The sequence below is a fragment of the Cajanus cajan genome, chromosome 4 (genome assembly GCF_000230855.2).
Source record: "Cajanus cajan strain Asha chromosome 4, NIPB_CcT2T_4, whole genome shotgun sequence".
Taxonomy (NCBI): domain Eukaryota; kingdom Viridiplantae; phylum Streptophyta; class Magnoliopsida; order Fabales; family Fabaceae; genus Cajanus; species Cajanus cajan.
Window position 1 is genome coordinate 8,833,384 of NC_138520.1, and position 20,304 is coordinate 8,853,687.

General features: G+C 32.7%; 2 protein-coding genes across 6 annotated transcripts; both read left to right on the plus strand.

The window, feature by feature from the left end:
- The first annotated feature begins 4,577 nt into the window (after window positions 1-4,577).
- Window positions 4,578-10,078, plus strand: LOC109801967 (Protein kinase superfamily protein). Of its 3 annotated transcripts, none has more exons than XM_083072179.1 (3): window positions 4,579-4,895; window positions 5,470-5,663; window positions 7,538-10,078. In XM_083072179.1, exon 3 carries the CDS (start codon window positions 7,795-7,797, stop codon window positions 9,616-9,618), a length of 1,824 nt encoding a protein of 607 aa, XP_082928305.1. In that variant the 5' UTR covers window positions 4,579-4,895; window positions 5,470-5,663; window positions 7,538-7,794; the 3' UTR covers window positions 9,619-10,078. The 3 variants fall into 3 exon arrangements, with proteins under 3 accessions (XP_020218735.2, XP_082928305.1, XP_082928306.1); XM_083072180.1 differs by lacking the exon at window positions 5,470-5,663 and adding an exon at window positions 6,753-6,911; XM_020363146.3 differs by lacking the exon at window positions 5,470-5,663 and having other exon boundaries at window positions 4,578-4,895.
- Window positions 10,079-12,551: 2,473 nt separating this feature from the next.
- Window positions 12,552-18,396, plus strand: LOC109802336 (uncharacterized). 3 transcript variants are annotated; one of them, XM_020363658.3, is made up of 7 exons: window positions 12,562-12,773; window positions 13,706-13,797; window positions 14,183-14,283; window positions 14,635-14,811; window positions 15,492-15,590; window positions 15,994-16,236; window positions 17,357-18,396. In XM_020363658.3, exons 3-7 carry the CDS (start codon window positions 14,215-14,217, stop codon window positions 17,735-17,737), a joined length of 969 nt encoding a protein of 322 aa, XP_020219247.2. In that variant the 5' UTR covers window positions 12,562-12,773; window positions 13,706-13,797; window positions 14,183-14,214; the 3' UTR covers window positions 17,738-18,396. The 3 variants fall into 3 exon arrangements, with proteins under 3 accessions (XP_082928307.1, XP_020219250.2, XP_020219247.2); XM_083072181.1 differs by lacking the exon at window positions 15,492-15,590 and having other exon boundaries at window positions 12,552-12,773; XM_020363661.3 differs by lacking the exon at window positions 13,706-13,797 and having other exon boundaries at window positions 12,561-12,773.
- The last annotated feature ends 1,908 nt before the right edge of the window (window positions 18,397-20,304 follow it).

Here is a 20,304-nt window from a genome sequence, read left to right on the forward strand (position 1 = left end):
CTCTATAGTTTCACTTATTTTACCGTGTAGTTCCTATAGTTTAAATATGTATTTTTAATCCATATGCTTACATTTTTAAATTCTATTTAGTCCTTGTCGTTATTTTGTTTCTAACAATGTTAAGTGTGAGTGACATGGACATATTAAATCCATACAACAATGATATATTTGATTTTGTGGAGGATGACATGTCAACTAATCGTTTAAGATGGAAGAAATGAAGAGTTTTTTTTATAAAAAAGGTTTCTTCTCTCCCTCAGTTTGTCAAAGGTATGTTTTTGAAGTAAGCAAAGAAAAACCTTACTATCGTCTTTCTTGTGATGAGACATGGTGGATTGGGGTTCTTATACGTGGAATAATGTGGTGTTATCATAGTATTGTGGAAGCGTTGCCGACATCTTGTGGAAGCATGCTATTGTAAGGTACATTGGTGAAATTAGGTGGTTTAGTCCAATTTTTTTCATCCTGTTATTTTCTTTGAATTTGCAATAGGAATAAGGTGTTAAGGAGGCACATGATTGGTTGATGCACGTGGATCCAAAATTATGATCTAAGGCCCACGTATTAGAGTATGCTAGGTGTGACATGATTATGAACAACGTATTTGAGGCATTCAACGAAATAATTTTAGAAGTTCGGGAGCAACCCATAATAACTATGATGGAATGGAAAAGAATTTATTTGATGAACATGTTTTCTAAGAATAAAAGATTGGTCGAGAAATAGAAGACAAAAGAGGTTAAAGTTTGTCCTAGGCATATGAAGAGATTAGATGAAGAGGTTATTCAGTCGACAAAATGGATTGTTATTTGGGGTGAAAGTAATAAATTTGATGTGCAAAACTACCATTTTGATTTCAAGGTTGATTTAGATGAGAAAAGTTGCTCTTGTAACTTTTGGGGTCTAATTGGTATACCTTGCAAGTATATTTTTGTGTTTTTGTTCTAAACTTTTTATAGTTTGGTGTGTGTTTCTATTTTAATCAGTGTGTGTTGGTCTTGTTTAGTTTGTGTGCGCGTGTCAAGGTCAATTTAATTATGTTTGAGTGACAAGGTCAATTTGTTAATAGTTTGTCTTTGTGTGTGTTGGTTAATTGTTATAATTGTAATTGATTTTTTATTTTAAGTTTTTTCAACTTTGGAATAATGATTAGGAAAAAATTTGACATAAACCAATAATTTTATGCGTGTATGTATGTATGTTGGGCACACGAGCATGAACACATAAAACCCTAATCCAAACCAACACACACATGCATATATTGACCTAATTTACTGATAAAAGTTTTTGCTAATTTTTGCTGACAAACATGCACAGACATATGCACATAAAACCCCAACCTAAACAACATATACATGCACACGTTGACCTTGATTTACTAATAAATGTTTTTTCAAATAAAACCCCAACCAAACCAGCACACACATTCACATATTGATCCTGATTTACTGATAAAAGTTTTTGTTAATTTTTGCAAACATGTTGTGGCAACAATTTTTTTACTACACATTGCAACCCTCAAATTTTGTTCATGACTATCATTTAAATACATATCTAACATGCTATGCACCTACTATGAAACCAGTTAATGGACTTCCTACAATATTACCCCCACAGGTTAGAATCCTTGTTGGCAGAACAAAGAAGGTTAGAACAAGAGAGAAAGATGAAGCCTTGAAGCCTTACTAATTAAAGAGAACAAACACCTCTTTGACATGTAGCACATGTGTGATACATGGGCATAACAAAAAGGTATGTCAAAATATGACAATGCCTGAACCAGATCCTTCTCTAAAAAGATCTAAGGCACCATCAAAGAGTAAAAATGCAACAACTAAATCATCAAAGAATAAAAATGCAGCCACCAAATCCACCACAATAGTTATTGGTCAACCATCAACATTCATCATTGCACAAAGCATTCAAGCATCTTAACCATCACAGTTACCAAGTATTGCAAAAAACACTCACCCAATATAGACAAATACCACACAACAATCTCAAGCCCAAAACTCTAGGCCTAAATTGCATATCAATAGACTCAACCTCCAATGGAAAGGAAAGCAAGCTATCACCCCACAATAGTTGAATGATGTTGTATACAAGTGCTTCGAAAAAATATAACTAAGAAGAAAAATGATTGATGCCAGGCTATACTATTTTTTGGAGAGGAAACTAGAGTTTTTTGTGCTAATGTAACTTTTTTTGGCTTTATGTGACTCGTTGACCCATTTGCCAACTTTCTGTTTATGAAGCATTGTAATAGGTTATTGACATATGATATTTATGGATTTGGCATTATGTGCTCTTTTAATTTATCTCCAATGAATAATATTAGTTTATTCATGTTTAAATTTATTCCACTATATCAATTTAATATTCAAAACATAAAAAAATACATGACAAAATTAAAGATAAATACATTAATTGCAAATTAGTGCTTACATGGATACATCAAACTTACATATGACTCTAATGCTTGGATTTATTGATTACAAAATAAACTATTAAATCTCATACATCAAACGAATTGGTTGTTCTACATATATGAGACAATAACAAATGCTAGAAACTAAAAAAGACCCCATGAACAACATAGCAACATCTTCAAAATCCCAACTCTTTTCTCCAAGTCCAAAATAAGTTCTTTTGTTTTTTAATACGATGCTCCACATGTTCATAAATCTCCTCATTCCCGTCATTGGAAGTACTCACAACTCCAAACATCTTGTATTATGAACCCAAATGAAAAAAATAACCAAAATTGAAAAATAGCAGCTACTCGGTATAGAAATAATAATATATAAGTGCTAATTATTTCAATGTTATCATTGACATATTAAATGTTTTTGTTACCATTGGTATTAACAATATTTTTTTTATTATATGTTGACTAACTGATTCCCTTTATACTATATAAAGAGAGTGAGTCTTAAGTAGGGATGATAACGGGGCGGGTTAGGTATGGGTTTCATGATACCCGTCCCCGTCCCCGCGAGTCAAACTCATCCCCGTCCCTGTAGCCGTACCCGTCGGGTATGTGATTTTAATCCTCATCCCCGTCCCCTTCGGGACGGGTACGGGGCGAGTAAGTACATACCCGTACCCATACCCGATTTAATATATCGGGTTTTACCCGTATATGTATCTGATTTAATATATCGAGTTTTACCTGTACCCATACCCGAACCCGGTCAAATCGGGTATTCTCCGTCAAAGTCAGGACGAGTTCGGGTATTACCCGCGAGTACGGGTATATTTGCCATCCCTAGTCTTAAGAGAGAGATAATTATCTATTTTTCTAAATTTTCCTTCATTATCTATGTTGTTCTAGGCATTATTTGTGAGACTTCAACGTGTTTGACCTCGAGTGCACAAGTTTGAACACGTCGTTGTGTAAACCTTGGGAAACAAACATATTATTGGGCCACGCTAGAGATCTACCAGAAATTTGCTTTCAGGACAATGGTTTATGCCACGATATAATATTCTCTTTTATTCTTTTTTATTAATATTCCTAACACTCAACTTTAAGATAAATATAAGAAGAGTGAGTCATTGTTGTTTAAAATGTTTTCCAAACACATTGTATTTCTGTTCAGGTCAACACAACTACTCAATCTTAAGACAAATCAACGAAAAGAGGAAGTATCTCGCTGGTGTTAGGAAATCGACATAAAAATACAACAACACACTATTCCACACATAAGACCTTGACCCACCACAAGAAATACACCCCTTAAAAGAAAGGTAAAGTAAGTATAGGAGGTAAACAAGTTATTTAAAATTATAGAAAATAAAAGATAAAATAAGTGAAATTATAAGAACTAAAATAATATTTTAATCTTAGTACAATCTTTTACTCATTTATTATTATTAAAGACAATAACTTATCAATAATTTATCATTGAATAACAATATAAAAGTAAAACTATTTTACATTATCAATGCATCATTTATTTTTTCTATAAAAAAAACTTAATGATCAAGTATTTACAATGTAAAATATTTTCTTTTTTATTTTTCACAAATCATGTATCATCATTGAAATGACTTTTTACTCGTTTATTGTTAAAGTCACCATCCCATATTTTTTTTTAAAAAAATAGAATGAAATTTCTGTATAAAAGGCAAAAGCTGAACTTGCTTCACCATATACACAAGCAAATGACAATCCACAGCTGTTTCTCATCCTATGGTTTCTTTGCCAAGGCGAGGGCCGGCCATCTCTTTTTATTTTTTTTAACCACAGGGGTCCAATTCTTCCTCAAGACAGCAACCCTTGTCATTGACCCTTTCTTCCTTTGGAACCTAAAATATTAAACCAACTCCAAAAAATTCACTACAAAGAACAAAACGTCCCTTTCATTCCTCGAGATTGCACTAAACTAATCCCTTCGTGATTTTCATTTTATTAAATATATATGCCACATAAAAAAAAAGAACATGAGTCACGACCATGAGAGTGTGAGACCCTATTGTGTAATAATAAAAAAAAAGGAATGAGAATTGTTATTTATTACCCGCATTTATAGTTTAATAAATAATAATTAAGAAATAGGAAGCACCAATGGTTAATGGCTTAATGCCCGTGTTGTAGTGTACAGTTCACAGTTCACACAGCACAAAAGGAACATACACGCATGAATGAACTCAAAAAGTGAAAAGCTCAGATAATAAAATGGACAAAACAAAGGCACCGTTTGAGGTTTTGCCTTGTTTCCTAAAATTCTAGTTGTAGTGAACCTGCTGGATCAGGGTTCGATCTGCGTCGTTCTCTGCGAATTCACGTACCTCATAACTCCACCCCACCCAAAAAATAAAAAAAAAAAATTGTGGAGGGAAAAAGATCTGAAATTTTTGCTGTGGCCACTTACCACACTGAAAAATGCAAGGTATCAACACCCTTCATTCTTCTTCTTCTTGTTTTTCTGAACCCTAAATTCTCTCTCCTTTGACTCTGCTTTGACTATAATTCACTTGCTCTTTGCGGAAATTGACTCCGTTCGCTCCGCATTATTTTCTTTTGCCTGTTATATTTGTTTTTTTTTTTTTTTGAAATAATAATAATTCTGATTTTTTTTTTGTGGGGATTTGTTTGAATTGTGGCTGTGGTTGTATTCTGTGAGTTTGGTTCTTCGATTGGAAGCTTTCGTGGGCGTGAGGAGTTTTTGCTTTGAGAAATTGGTGAGGCAATTCAAGTGAACAAAGGGGAAGTTTAGGAATTTGGGGGTGGGTTGCGTGTGGGTTTCTATCTGTGAATTTTGGATTTTTTTTAAAACTTTGAATTGTGGTTCTGTTTTTCAAACTGTGGTGTTTTTGTTGGTGAAGGTTCGTGTGGCTTTTTAGTTTAAAGGGACTTTTGGGTATTTTTGCTGTTTTGCTTAAGTTGTAGCGTTGGTCACAGTCACACTGTGTTGTTCTTCTCATAGTCTTAAACTTAGCGGATAATGTTCATTAGTTCTTCAGGAACGTGATATGAATGGTTGCGTCTAAAAAGCCTTCTGGACTTCGAGCTTATGTTGATGCATTAGGCTTTTGCGAGAGTCCAAGCTGCGGTCGTTGATGGTCTAACATAAAACTTCAGTTTTGCTTTTTCTGTGTATTGGGTTTCAAACATGGATAAATGGAGTAATTTGATTTTCCTGACACCGAAGATTTAGGTAAACATGGCACTAAGCTGGTTAAAGCAGTGAATTTTTCTGTTATACTGTTATGAATCAGGACAGAATTAAGCATCATTTCCCAATTTTATCTATGAATTTTGTTTCACTTTTTATGTTAGGTTATATTATGCGAGTTGCCAAAGAAGTTTTTTTCTTTGCTTGACTTAAGTTTTTGGGTTAATTTAATCAATTGATACCATCGTTTAATGAAATTTGATTATGATTTTTCATGGTAAGTGGCGTTATCGCTTTTGGTATTCTAGTATCTAAGATTTTGGTTAGTATTGATCTAGTAAGGGGGATGATTTGTGCGTTGATCCTTGAGGAGTTACAAACAATAGATGGATGGAAGTTCTCTCTCGAGTCAGTGGTTTCTCTGGTGTGTGAAGGAGGTGTTTTTGTAAGGAAACAGTCAATACCCAAGTCATTGAGAGTTTTGGCACAATAATATAAAGCCATATGAGCTTAAATTGTTAAGTGAAAAGGAATTGAAGGAATGCTTCTAAACTGATCCTATTTGATTATTATTCCACTTCTTTATTTGTCACTCATTCAATGCATGCACTCTATTGAGCTATTTCATTGTTTCATTTCCGTTCTTCTAAAATAAAGGTTTTATAAACTTAGATATAACCAATAATTTTGTTTTATGACTTATGTTTAAGTTGTTTTTATCTATTTCTAGTTTAAAATTAGTACATTGAACACTCTATAACATCTATATGATTTATTTGAACTATGTTTTTATTGTCTATGAATCTTATGCTTCAATACAATTTATGATTCATGATTCAAAAATTAGCTTGGCAATTCATGATTTGAATCTGAATCTAGATTTGATAACTTTGGTTTGCACTGCTTGTGTGTGCTAGAGTACAGGTGTCTGGCTTTTATTGCACCATATAAGGATATGCTTTATGTCTGATCTATGCAAGAAATTCTCAACTTTGTGTTTGTACTCATATTAGGCAAATAGAAGAGTAATTGTCATGGACTTGTGAAATGTGATTTCTTTAAGCTAGAAAAAAGACTGTTTTTTGCAAGACTGGGCTTGACCTTATTATGTCCTGGCACTTGTGCTTGTAGTCCATGTGAAGCAGTGAGGGCTCTTGAAAATATAGAAAGCAGAAATATGGTCCTCTAATGTGTATGCTGTGCAGCACTGCAGTATATCTTAGACTACGGAGGAATAGGAGGGATCCACTTTTGGTTAGGTAGAAACTGCAGATAACTAAATTAGTGAAGGTAGGACCTTGAACTTTAATTTGACTGAAAATAAAGACTATTAGACTCCTTATTAGTGTGGGATTTAGGTAATTTTTATTTCAGCTGGAGCTACACCATGGTTAAAACTTCTGACTTAAAGGAAGTTCACATTAGATAAACTAACAAGTTAAATCTTACCACGTCATAAAAGGGGTATTATTTGTCAAACTGACCTGTCAAAAAAGGAAGTGGTGTTGTTTAAACCACACCCCTCTCAGAAAAAAAAAATACTTTTTTTTTTCTTTTGAGAGGGGTTTTCAGCTAGGTAAATATTGGGTTGTTGAGCTTAAAATGTAATCTTCCAGAATGAGTCTCTCAAGAAAGGACCTGTTATGTTTGATCATTTTGATCTCACATCAATAAATGATATGGTGGCTGTGGGCTTCCACATCTAGTTATAAGTGAATTCGCCATATTTTTTGTTTTTCTATATTGAATATCTACTTTCGGTTTATGCATTACATTTTTATCTCGGAATACTCAGATCATGTGAGAATTATTGCCATCTTTTCAACATAAACTAATGAATGCCTGATTTTGCTATCCTCATATAAAAATGGACAATAATTATAGTAATATTAATGAACTTGGATACTTATTTACAGGTAGATCCCCAGACCAGGAATCAGTAGGGTCTGGGACAAAGAGGTCCAGTGTATCATCTGGAAGTAGGCCTCGGAATCAGAAGGAGTTCTTCTATAAATTTGTTGAAAGTGATAGATTGGCTGCAAATCTTGTAGACTGGTTTGAATCTGTAATAGAAAAACATGAACAGCAGGCATTTGATGTTCCATTTGAGTTGATTGAACTTCAAAAATTCGATTATGCATTGGAAGGGATTTCATTTCAGCAGCTTACGCGGATGCCTAATGCTGTTCATGCGACTATGTCTGATGCTGTAGAAGCAACAGCTTATCTTGCTATTGAAGATTTTCTACATGCAAGTATAAAGGGCCTGTGGGAGGCATTTTGGAGTCAAGATGAGCCCATGCCTTTTTCTGTGGCTTGTCTGTATAATGCCAACTTGAAATTTTATCAGGCTGAAAAGGCTATTTCAAATGGAAGGCTTGGAGGGCTTTGTGGCACTGGTATATTGCTTAATAACTCTAGACATCCTCATGGAACATGGGATCATGTCCTTGAATTGGCACTTCTAAGGCCTGATATCGGAGGCCATACTGTTGGCACTGACCGCCGGCCTTCTCCATCAGTTCTAGGAGAAGCTCTATTTTATGCTCTTCGAATGCTATTGGCAAGGAGTTTAAGTAGACTGAGTTTCTTTCCTGATTCAAGCACAGTGTTTGTTCTTCTAGTTGATTCTCAATATGGTGGTGTTGTAAAGGTTGAAGGAGATGTAAATAAGCTCAATTTTGATGTGAATAATGTTTATGAATGTGCTGCTGAATGGGTAAAAAATCATTCTAGAATTTCTGTTTCTCCAATTGATAGGATCTGGAACAAACTTGGAAATGCAAACTGGGGAGATATTGGTGCTCTACAGGTACTATTTGCAACCTTCCACTGTATTATGCAATATGCTGGAATGCCCAAGCACTCTGTTGAGGATTTAGCTGCTGATCATAGTTCACGCCTCCAAACAAGAAGGGTTGAGAGGCAGTTAGGAGATACCGGTGTAAATGGAAATGGCCTATTTCGATACCAGCAACATAGTGTTTCCCCTGAAATTGTTGAAGTTCAGGATGATTCTGTCAAAGTTGATTCCAAAGAGTCAATGATATCAGAAGGAACCATATTATGGCTGGAGGATTCAGATTGGAAAAAGGGTTATCAGATAAAAGAGGTAATCGACACCGGTGAATTGACATACTACATTGCATCCAATGTTGAAGACCCAGGAAAAAATCTGTTCCTATATGTAGGCTCTCATCCCTCCCAGCTGGAACCAGCATGGGAAGATATGAATTTATGGTATCAGGTTCAGAGGCAGACCAAAGTATTGACAATAATGAAGCAGAAAGGTCTATCAAGCAAATATCTGCCTCAATTGAGTGCCTCTGGTAGGATCATACACCCTGGTCATTGTCACCGGCCGAGCTCAGGTGGAAATTGTGACCACCCTTTGTGTGGGACCCCTATCCTTGTGACTAGTCCAGTTGGTGAAACAGTAGCTGAAATGGTACGCACAGGCCAATTTGGTTCAGATGAAGCTATCAGATGTTGCCATGATTGCTTATCAGCGCTTTCAACTGTTGCTTCTGCTGGAATTCGGCATGGAGACATTAGGCCAGAGAATGTAATTTGTGTAAAGTCTGGCACGACGCACCCTTATTTTGTTCTAATTGGGTGGGGCCATGCCATTCTTGAAGATAGGGATCGCCCTGCTATGAATCTTCATTTCTCGTCTACTTATGCACTTCAGGAAGGAAAGCTATGCTCCGCTTCAGATGCAGAAAGCCTAGTTTATATGCTTTATTATTCATGTGGTGGAGTTTTTCCTGATTTAGATTCAGTAGAGGGAGCGCTACAGTGGAGAGAGACATCTTGGTCAAGGAGATTAATTCAGCAGAAGCTTGGTGATATCTCTACTGTGCTGAAAGCTTTTGCTGATTATGTTGATAGTCTCTGTGGGACACCATATCCATTGGACTATGACATATGGCTGAGAAGGTTGAGGCGAAATATTCATGAAGATGATCATGGAAAGGAAATTGATGCAACGGGCTAGGCTTTCAAACTGGTTCCAATTTCAGAAATGAAAACTCTTCATCTTAACATTGTTTCTCATTGCAATGCTTGGACTTTTGGGTGGTAAATAAAACATGGAAGTCAAATGGTTTAGTCTCTGATGCTCATGAATTTGTATTCTTTGAACGATTGGTTTGGGGAATGGTTAGTGCATTCCATGAATTCATGAAACGAGCATATCATGATTGCTTTTGTTGGTATAGGTTGGACTGCTCTATCTTCTATAACATTGAGACTTGATTGGTGGCATCTTTGGGTATATGAAGAATAGTCATTCCTTCCTTGAGGAGCCAAAACATGACTTTAACAGCTTTCTTTCCTTTTCTTTTTTCTGTGATGAGTTTCTTGTCGAAGTAATCAAGCTGTATTGATAACATCATTCGTTGTAAAGATAAAAAGGTCTTTCTAGAATGCATGGTGTTTGCGCAGTTGCTTGGTTATGGCGTATCATCTTACTAGTGTTTAATGAGTTTCTTTTTCACTTTTGAAGCTGACATGCCTCAGTCTCACTTCCCATATATGTGCTTCAAGCCTTGAGCTTCAAGCGAGAGAGGGGTTTGAAGCTTTTTTTTTTTTTTTTAATCCCCATTTTTCATGAGTAATTGTGGTGGGATAGACTGAGAACATCATCGTACAACCATGTCGGTCAATGGCCAAGTTCCCACTTGTAGCAGATGTGCTGCCTGTACATCCATCTTATTCAGTGCTAGTGTTAAACTCCTTTAGTTAAAGTTGTCTCAAGTCTCAGTGAAAGTTATTTTTTCGCAGTTTTATACCGTCAAAAAGTTTTCTCTAGTGTTAGTAGTGAGGACTAAGACTTAACTTTAATGTATGTATAAGAACTAAAACTTACGTTTTTTTCTCGACAGGGATTTATAACTTAAAATTAAGGTCAACTATAAAATTAAATGAATAGTTTAACCTTTTTTAGTTTTAAGACTTGCTTTCCATATTTTTTATTGTACATGCATGGTTTTGAATAAAAATCACTAATGTTATTTAAAAATCATTGGTGCATCATGCGATGTCAATGTGGACTTGAGAAATTCGTCTTGGAGGATAAACATTTTTTCTGTGCGAGTACCATCTTCCTTGCTTTTTTGGCTAGGAGCCATCCAAAGAAAATATCGAGGACTGATCTTGAGAAGCACGTGCTACTTAACTCGAGTTAGAAGGAACAAACGGTAAACAAATAGATACTTAGGATTCATTTGATTCTGTAAACAAAGAAAGAAACAATTAACTAGAGATAAAAAATACTGTATTCAATTTTTTCATGTTTTGGAATAACTTGACACAAATGAAAAGAAAGGGGTTTTTATTTTATAAAAAGACAAAATACCATGTTTCATTCTTTATTTAGGGTATGTATCATTTTATACACAATCTTTTTTTTTCTTTCATTTTATATGTAGTGTCCCAAAGTTAAGAATTAAGGACTAATTTGTGTTTGTGGAGCATGACTTTTACTTGCTAAACATTATTTTAACACAAACAAGAATTAAATTACATTAGATATCTCACATCATCTAAAAATAAAATTATAATAGTGTTTATGAGAAGAAAATGTCCTTCACCTTACAAGTTGATTTTGTAAAGTTAAATTAGATTTTTAACTTACTTTCTTAAGATGGTATCAAAACATATTAGAGCCTATATCTTATCAATTATTGATTGTTAGTAAGTTTATCAAGCCATCTGCTATTAGACCTTATTGAATCATTTGCTGATGTCTAATCCTACAAACTTTATACTTGAGATATTCAATCCTCAGCATGACATGAGGAGGTGTGTTGGATATCCCACATTGTTTAGGAATAAGATTATAATAGTATATATAAGTAGGAAATAATTTCAACTTTATAAGTTGATTTTGTAAGATTGAATTAAGCCCATAACTCATATTTTAAGATGATATAAGAGTTATCTTAATTCACTCTAAAAGTGTCACCTATCATTAATACATGCACCAAGTACATAGTGTTGGATGTATTGGGAAGAGCCTAGTTTTCATCTATCCTAGACCATTAAAAATGGTCATCCACCATTTATTCACACACCAAACCCAATAATATTTGACGAAAGTATATTAAAAAAAACTCAAGTTTCACATCAATTAGAAATAAAAACAATTAAAGAGTATATAAATTTGTAATACCCTCACCTTTACAAATTGATTTTATAGAGTTGAATTAGGCTCTTATCTACTTCCTAAGATGATATTAGATTATATTAGAGTTTATTCTAACAAGTATTATCGAGCTTATCAACTCATCCATTATCGAATCATCTATAAATGTCTAGTCTTATAAATTTCATGTTTGAGATATTCAATTCTTGTTCGGAGGTGTGTTGAACTCTTACAACACTTTACTATTACTAAGAAATCAGGAGCACCACACTTCTATTTATTATCCAAAAAAAACTATTTCACTTATTATTAAAAAAGTGCAATTCAATTTAAATCAACTTGAGAATAATATCAAATTTAAACCGCACCAATTTTATCCATGCCATTTGATTTTTTTGGTGAATTTATTTTTTGTGGTGAAAATGCCATTTGATTTGAGTAGCTTATTTTGGTTTTTGCTTGTTTTTAATTTTTAAAATGACATCATTTTATTTTTTTCATCAATAAACAAATAAAATTTCATTAAATTGAATAGAGATTAGAGATACTCCATCAATTTTTTTTTAATTAATTTGACTGACGGTTTGAATTGGTTGCCAAACATCCTTAATCAAATTTCTTAAATTCCATTCCTTTTCATCTTGTTTGATCCATCACCGATGTTGTTGCTCCCTAACATCGAGTAAGCTTTTCTTATTTCTTGTCTTTTCCGCATCTTAAGGACCTATTTTCCGCTGGTTACGTTCTTAGTTCTTACACTTCTCTGTGTTCGCCACGTGTCCTTCCTCACATCCTCTTCTTCTTTCTTCATGATCCTCTTTCTTCTCTTATATTCTCGAAGCTTGCTTTTCATTAAAAAAAATATTTGTCTCTCCCTTTTTGCCCTCATCACTCATCATTGCATATACTGTTCATTGTGCAACGTGAAGAGCCCATGAATATGATGCCATTGCTTTGATTGTTTTCATGTTGGTGTAACATTTCTTATGGGGCATTATTAATGTGTACGTCATTATTTGTCTACAACAACTTGAACTAGTTATCCTTGTTTATTTAATGATTTCGTGAGTTGGATATGAAACTTGTTGAGCTGAATCATGGTCGACCAAGGCAATAAAATACTTATGAATTACGTTTTTTAATGTAACAATATCAATATCACGCTAGAGTGCTGCTGAGGCATACTACACTTGAAGCAAGGTCTATTACAAGAGGAATTGAACTGTGTTTATTTTGTCCCTTTGTGTTGTGATTCTTGTAGGAATTTATCGCCATAATATTCTCTCCTTTGTGTTGGTGTGCTTGAATCTATAAGTATTTTACAGTTTTTTCCTTATATGTTTTTTAGTGCTATTCAATGATTAGAAATGGAGTTTTACTTCCATCTTTAAATTTTGTTTAGTGTTATTTAATGATCAGAAATAGATCTCAGTAATTTATATTTAAGTATTTATTAAATGATCTCCCCAAGTTCATTGAGTATGAGATAGTTGTGGTAGGAGATTTGGCGGGGGTGGGGGGTTTCTGAGTTTATGCTTTCTGGATAGGGTATGTGTGATCAAGTGATTTATGTCTTTTTAGAGAAAAGGATGCTTTGTGGTGAATATGAATGTATAAGCAATGACATCCATGCAAGACTTGAAGGTTAATTGGATGCGCTAGATTGTGAACTAGTGTTTGAAACAATAATGGTACCACTTATTCCTGGTTATATGTTGTATGTTGAGGAAGCTTTGTAGCCTAAATGCATAGGCATACCGCATACATTTTCTACTTTTCTGTAATTCTTACTTTATTTTTCATTATCCAAGATCCAAATTAGACCTATAATTGTCCCTGGATTGCAATATTAATCACCAATCAATGATAAACATGTATTTTGGTATCCTATAATCACATATGTCCTCTGTTATGACCCTTATGTAATATTTTTCAGATCAATTTTAGGCATCACCCAAGACAAAAAAAACATCCTGGAAGCTTAGAGTTCTTGTGCCAAAAGATAGTTGTAACAAAATCATAGCAGCGGTATTTTTCTTTCATCATTAGGTTCAGAAGGTTAAATTTGTTGTTCTTGTATATTCTTTCCTTCTTTTTACAAATGTGTGGCGGCAGAGGGATTATAGGGCTTTATTGCTACCATTAATTATTACCAATTTTTCTCTACACAGTGATAAGGAGACAGTCATTGAATAAGTGGGACATAATCAACATAAGTGAATTAAAATACTTAATCAATATGATGATGTACAAATGAAAATGCAATATTGCTATTTTGGGAATTTTCAGTTCCAAATTTAGCACCAATGTGCCTTTTCATCAGTTGAAGCTGTCTATTTAACTGCAATTAACTGGAGTACAATGGGACTTTTGTTGAAGTACTTCAATTCATGTTGGTTTTTCCATATTTCAGGATATTTTAGGTTGATTTGATTTGAAAAAAAGATGTCGTTTAAGAAATCAAAATCAGTTGCAGCTGAAAAAACTTTATCTCCACAAGAGGAGCAGGTTAAGGTACGTGACATTAATCTATCTGGCCCTAGTTTATGAAAGTGTAATGACAAATTTGGCGTATTTTTATTGTACATCAGTAAGTCTCTATTATATTCTATCTTCCATCCAAAAGTTTGCATGTATTTATATAATTTGTTAGAAAATCAATTAATTTTTCTTAAAATCCACAACCTACCTAAAGTCAGTGGTGCCAACTGCCAAGTAAGGATAAATGATTCTCTTCCTAGTTTCTATTTGAATTTGGTTGAGCAGGGAAACTAGTCTACAATTAAGGGATTGTTTGAGGGTCATTTTATGGGTCAATTTTGAATGAAAAAGTATTTGATTTTCTTTCTTTTTTCTTTTTCTTAGATTGGAGAAGTCAAAAAGATAATTGGTCCAATTGTTGACAAGTTCTCTGCTTTGTGTTCGGATGCATCAGTTCTAAGATACCTTAGAGCCAGAAACTACAACACTAAGAAGGCTGCAAAGATGTTGAAAAACACCATAAAATGGAGGCTGGAGTTCAGGCCTGATAAGATTCAATGGGTGTGCATCTAATGCTATTTTTTTTAGGGTTAAATATATTTTTATTCTTTATAAAATAAGTGAGTTTTAAGTTTGATTCTTATAATATTTTTTTTTTTGATTCTCATCCTATCAAAATATGAAATCATTGTTTTTGGTTGCTACCATTCATTTTAAGATAGCTCAATAACATCTATTTTAAAAATTATCAGAATTGCATGTTGACATGGTCACCTAAGATGATTATTTGACTTTTTGTTAAATATGTAATCAGTTAACAAGTGTCACATGATAATAGGGACCAAAAATAAGAATTTCAGTTTTTTTGAAGAATGAAAAAAATAAACTCATAAGGATTGAATTTGAATCAAAATTGGTTCATTTTAGATGAACTAAAACTATATTCAAGATTAATTTTTTTTCTTTCAAAAAAGTAAAATAGAATATATTGAATTCAGTTTGGAATAGAATGAAACATGAAAATTGGTTAAACTTACATATCTATCATTTTGTAGTACTAATTGTCAATGCAAACTAGTAATTTCAGTGGCTTTATCACTGTAACTCTCTATCTTAGATTTTATTTTGTATAGCTTCAGGGCATGAATGGAAGGTTTTAAATAGTGATGAGTTGTATGCTCTTAAATAGATAAGTGCAACTGAGACATTTGTCTTTTTTTCCCTACTTTTTATGCAATTAGAATGATGTAGCTCATGAAGCTGTGAAAGGAAGGCTATATAAAGCTGATTACTTGGACAAGCAAGGAAGGATTGTTTTTGTTATTAGACCTGGTATTCAGGTAGTCTAAATAAATTGATGATAGTAAGCACAAATTTCATTTTTGGGATTAAATGTTTTTAGTCTATGAACTTCTGTCAATTTTCATGTCCTTGAACAAATATTTTACTAGTTTTGGTTCTTGAATTTTTGCAGATTTTTCACTTTTAACTTCTGAACTTTTTTTCTTGTTAACATTTTTTGTTCATGGAGAAAAATTTTAAGGACTAAAATCAAATCAAATCAAATTTGTTCAAAGACTAAAAGTAAAAAATAAAAAACTTTCAATGACTAAAAACATATTCAATCCTCATTTATGTTATGGTTGTACTATAGAAGTTGAGCCTTCATGTTGTTTGGATGCCATTGCTAATATTATTGAAAAGTTTCGATGCATTGACTAAGACTTAATTTATCCAATTTAGAGCACAAACTCATCAGCTATGCAGATCAAGTACCTCATTTACTGTTTGGAGAATGCCATATGGAATCTAAGTTCCAATCAAGAACAGATGGTTTGGCTTATTGATTTTCAAGGGTGGAGTTCATCATGCTTATCTTTAAAGGTCACCCGGGAAGCTGCTCAAGTCCTGCAGGCTCACTACCCTGAGAGGTTGGGCCTTGCAATCTTTTACAATCCACCAAAAGTGTTTGAGTCATTTTGGACGGTAAGACATCATAATATCTCCTGTCTTCATCACTGTGTTCCTTTTTTTTTTGTTTTCTGAGAAGGAGGATTTTGTGAGATGAGACTTACATAGAGCCTAGTTAGATACAAACTTAGAAGCGTTTTTGAAAGCTTCTTTATTAGAAAATACTCTTTATTTTTAGTAGAAAAGCTTTTAAAAATACCTCTAGCTTGTAAATACATAGGCTCTATATATTATGATATTTGCTTCTAGATGTTGTTTGATATTGATTATGAAATGGATAGGGAATTTTTTTGTCACAATTGCGTGGCTAACTTGTGAATCTTTTGTTGTTTCTGCTGTGAAAATTAAAAACTCTACTCTGGTCTCGCATATAAGCAAATAAAAAAAAACACTGTGGTGATCTAAAACACAAGTAAATCTTAATTAATACCACTCAATTTAATGAAACTATCTTGATGTATCCCTGGGTTGAGATTGTATTTTGAATGATACCTTTTTTTTTTATTCTTGATATCAAAATCAAAAGAGGTAGTATAACAAAAAAAAGTTTATTTTTAAATGAGATTAATAAAATTAAATGATATTAATTAACTTTCTTAATTAGCATGAATTAGTTTTTTGTTTTGTTTATATTTGAGACTGGTGCTGTACATGAACTTATTTCATGATGAGAAGACAAACATGTGCACTTGATGGGAATTTGTATATGTCCATATACATCTGCTAAGTGCTTAGTCATATGATGTACCTCCCAGTTTGGATACACTTTTGGTATACTTTTTTGTTCACCATGCTGAATCATTATAAGTCTATTTGGATACAAGTTAAAAAGAATTTTCTAGAATTTCTCTACTGATAATAAATAACTTTTTCAGCTTGCAAAACTACTATTAAATTGTATTCAAACAGGTTCTAAATCTGAGAGAATGTTACTCCAACTAGAGTGAGGTAATAATACTAGTTTCAAGTGAGCTGTGATAGGTCAAATGAGTCCTGTGCTCTATAAGTAGAAAAACAAGCCAGAAATTTGTTTGTTCCTCTCCTTTTCTGTTGAAATTTGTTCATGAAGATTCTTAATATCAGTGTTGCTGTATTTTCTTTTTGTGTTTTACAAGCATGCTTTTCATGGTAGCAGATGGTGAAGCCATTTTTGGAACCCAAGACTTACAGGAAAGTGATATTTGTTTACCCTGACAACCCAAGAAGCCGCATGGTGATTCAAGAACACCTTGACATGGACAAGCTGGAAACCTATTTTGGTGGGAAAAACACGGTTGGATTCAACTATGAAGCTTATGCTCAGAAAATGAAAGCAGATGACAGAAGCATGTCTGATGTTTTTGATTCTTGTTGTTCATCACCCGGTTTTATGAACTCTGAAATTCATGAATCAGTGCTGTCAGGAACCAATGATTCTGAGGATGAAGCATCTAGTGATGAAGCAGTTTCTCCAAAGATTCCTTGTTCTCAATATGAACCCAATGAGGTTCATGTTCATGAACCAAAAAAGACATGAAGAGGTGAATCACAAGAAAACTAGGCACTGGCAGGGTTAATTATACGGGAAAATAGGTGATGCACTGAGTTTTACACTGCCATCTAATTACAGATCATCATTTACAGTAAGTTGATGACATTTATAATAAATAAATAAAAAGTCATACTAATGGTGATATCTGATTAATTGATAGTATAAAACTATTTTACACTCTCAGGGCATCACTATTAAATTCTAATTATATTACTCATTCAAACTTTACACAAGCACTGAAATTTTAACACCAGTATTATGTACTAATGGTTTGAGAGTAGCATCTGAACCATTAACCATATGGGTCCACTGTCCATAGCAGCAGACATCAACACGTGGGTCCATGCACCTTTTCACTGAAAATTGAGGGCTTTGAGTTGGCTCATATGGCTTGAGAATTTCAACCAGCATTCAGGAAATAGAAAGTTCAGATTTCTTTCATGTTACTTTTTCCCTCCCTCCCTCAGTTCCTCTATCTTTATCTGTGCTTGAGTGAGGTTATAATAGGGTGTATTTCAATGTTTGTGGTTGTTATTTGTAGAGAAAAGTTACCGACACACAATAAATTATTAGGTGATATTGTACTACATAATTTTTAATTAACTTTATATAACATGTAATAAAGTGTTATTAATTTTTTTAAATCGATGAATTTAAATATGTATCATTTAGAAATTGATCAAAATTATGGACATTTGATGATTTTGACTAGATAATAATTTACCATCTAGCACACTTTTTATGGGTTTCATTTTTTATTTAACGATATTCATAATTTTATAATTTACTATAAATATTAACAAATACTAAAAATGTATTAAAAAGAATGTGGTAAAGAGTGATTCTTACTAGTTTGTTCAATGTCATAATCTATGATGAGAAACACCACCTAAGACCTAAGTCCTAACTGTATTCACTGCCTGAAATACTATCACAAAAATGCCTTTTTTTTTTCTTCCTTTAAACATAAAAAATTAGTGGATGCAAATCATTTTCCTCTTTGATATATTTGTTAGTCATGATGAGGTGTCAAGGTGCTGGAGAAATTACATCATCAAATAAGCATTTTAGAGTATGCAAGTGGTTGTGCCTTTACAGAAAGGAAAGCACATGATTCTTTCAGGGAAACATCCAACTTAAGAATTAATCATACCAATTAGTACGATGAGATTATAATACAAATTGCCTAAAAATTTTCTAGAGATAGAAAGAAAGGAAAAAGGTTGCTAATCGATTGATCCTTTACTAACTGGCTAAGCATAATTTACAGACAAAAAGTGATTTCTTTAGTTCTGTAAGGTCATGTGTTATTAAGACTGGTAGGTTAGCTTTTGTAACATCTTGATCTTATACTTATATTCTCTAAAGAAAATAAGGACATTGATGTTCTATAATACGTGTTAATATATAATACACCGAGTGTGGATCAATTTTATTTATTTATTTTTGGTAAATTCTAAAATGCCTTTCTCAATTCTATTTCATGTGAAACTTGCAATTTACTCTAAACATTTTATTAATGTGATTCATTTTAATAACTATCTGGTTTTGTCATTTACCACTTTCTATTTTAGTACCTTTTAGATGATAAGTAAATAAAATTAAAACTTAATTACTTGTGATTAGGTAATGAACTATTTTATATTATCGATGCGTAGTTTATTTTCTTGTGAAATTAAGACAAAAGAGTTGATGGTAACTTCTTGTAACTTTTTATTAATTAAAATTTTGAGCTAAAGTTTACTGATTAAAATATTAAAAGAATAATAAATAGTATTAGTTAAATATCAGAAGGTCATTTTTAAAAGAAAATAGTTGAAATGAGATTTTTTTTAAATGGCATGGAGTGATATGAATCATCAATTTTTTTTATAGATGTAAATTTAATATATAAATTGTATCAAACAAATTTTAATTTAATACAAAAAAAAACTTTTAATTTAAAAGGAGTTTTTTAAGTTAAAAATAAATAAAAATTAACAAACAACTCTCACTTGTTTTTTTTTTTTTTAAGTTCTTATTTATTTATTAATTAAAGAAATTTTTTCAATAGAAAAATTTTGAAAAACTTTTCTAAATTTATATTTGAATAAATCCCTAACTTTAATTTAAAACTTAAAGTGGAAAAATAAACTTGAGGGAAAAAGTTTTTAAATATCAAGAATTTCATTTATATTATCACTATATATTAAAAAAAACCTTAGTAAATACCTAATTACTCATTAATTCAATACATTTATATCCGATTGCAACTCCAATATTTTCTGTGTTGAATCATTCTCATTCTCCTTAATCTTTTTCCAACATCATTTTTATTTGTAAACTACAATAAATTAACATAAAGACTTCACTTGCCGGCCAAAATCAGGAATCGAATTTAAAAGATTTATTAAATGTGCGTTTGACAATAACCACTGATATGAATAAGCAACACACTGACAGAATAGCATGTTTTCTGGAATAAACAATAATAAACTGATATCATCGAGGATGCAATGATCATGACCAACATTCATCTTTAATTCTTTATATTTTTATAATTTTATCTGTAA

Bases quoted from the DNA above. Each gene is read 5' to 3' on its own strand.
- LOC109802336 (XM_020363661.3), top strand. From the start codon at position 14,215: ATGTCGTTTAAGAAATCAAAATCAGTTGCAGCTGAAAAAACTTTATCT. The intron at 14,284-14,634 runs GTACGTGACATT...TCTTTTTCTTAG, and splicing joins CACAAGAGGAGCAGGTTAAG to ATTGGAGAAGTCAAAAAGAT. The intron at 16,237-17,356 runs GTAAGACATCAT...TCATGGTAGCAG, and splicing joins TGTTTGAGTCATTTTGGACG to ATGGTGAAGCCATTTTTGGA.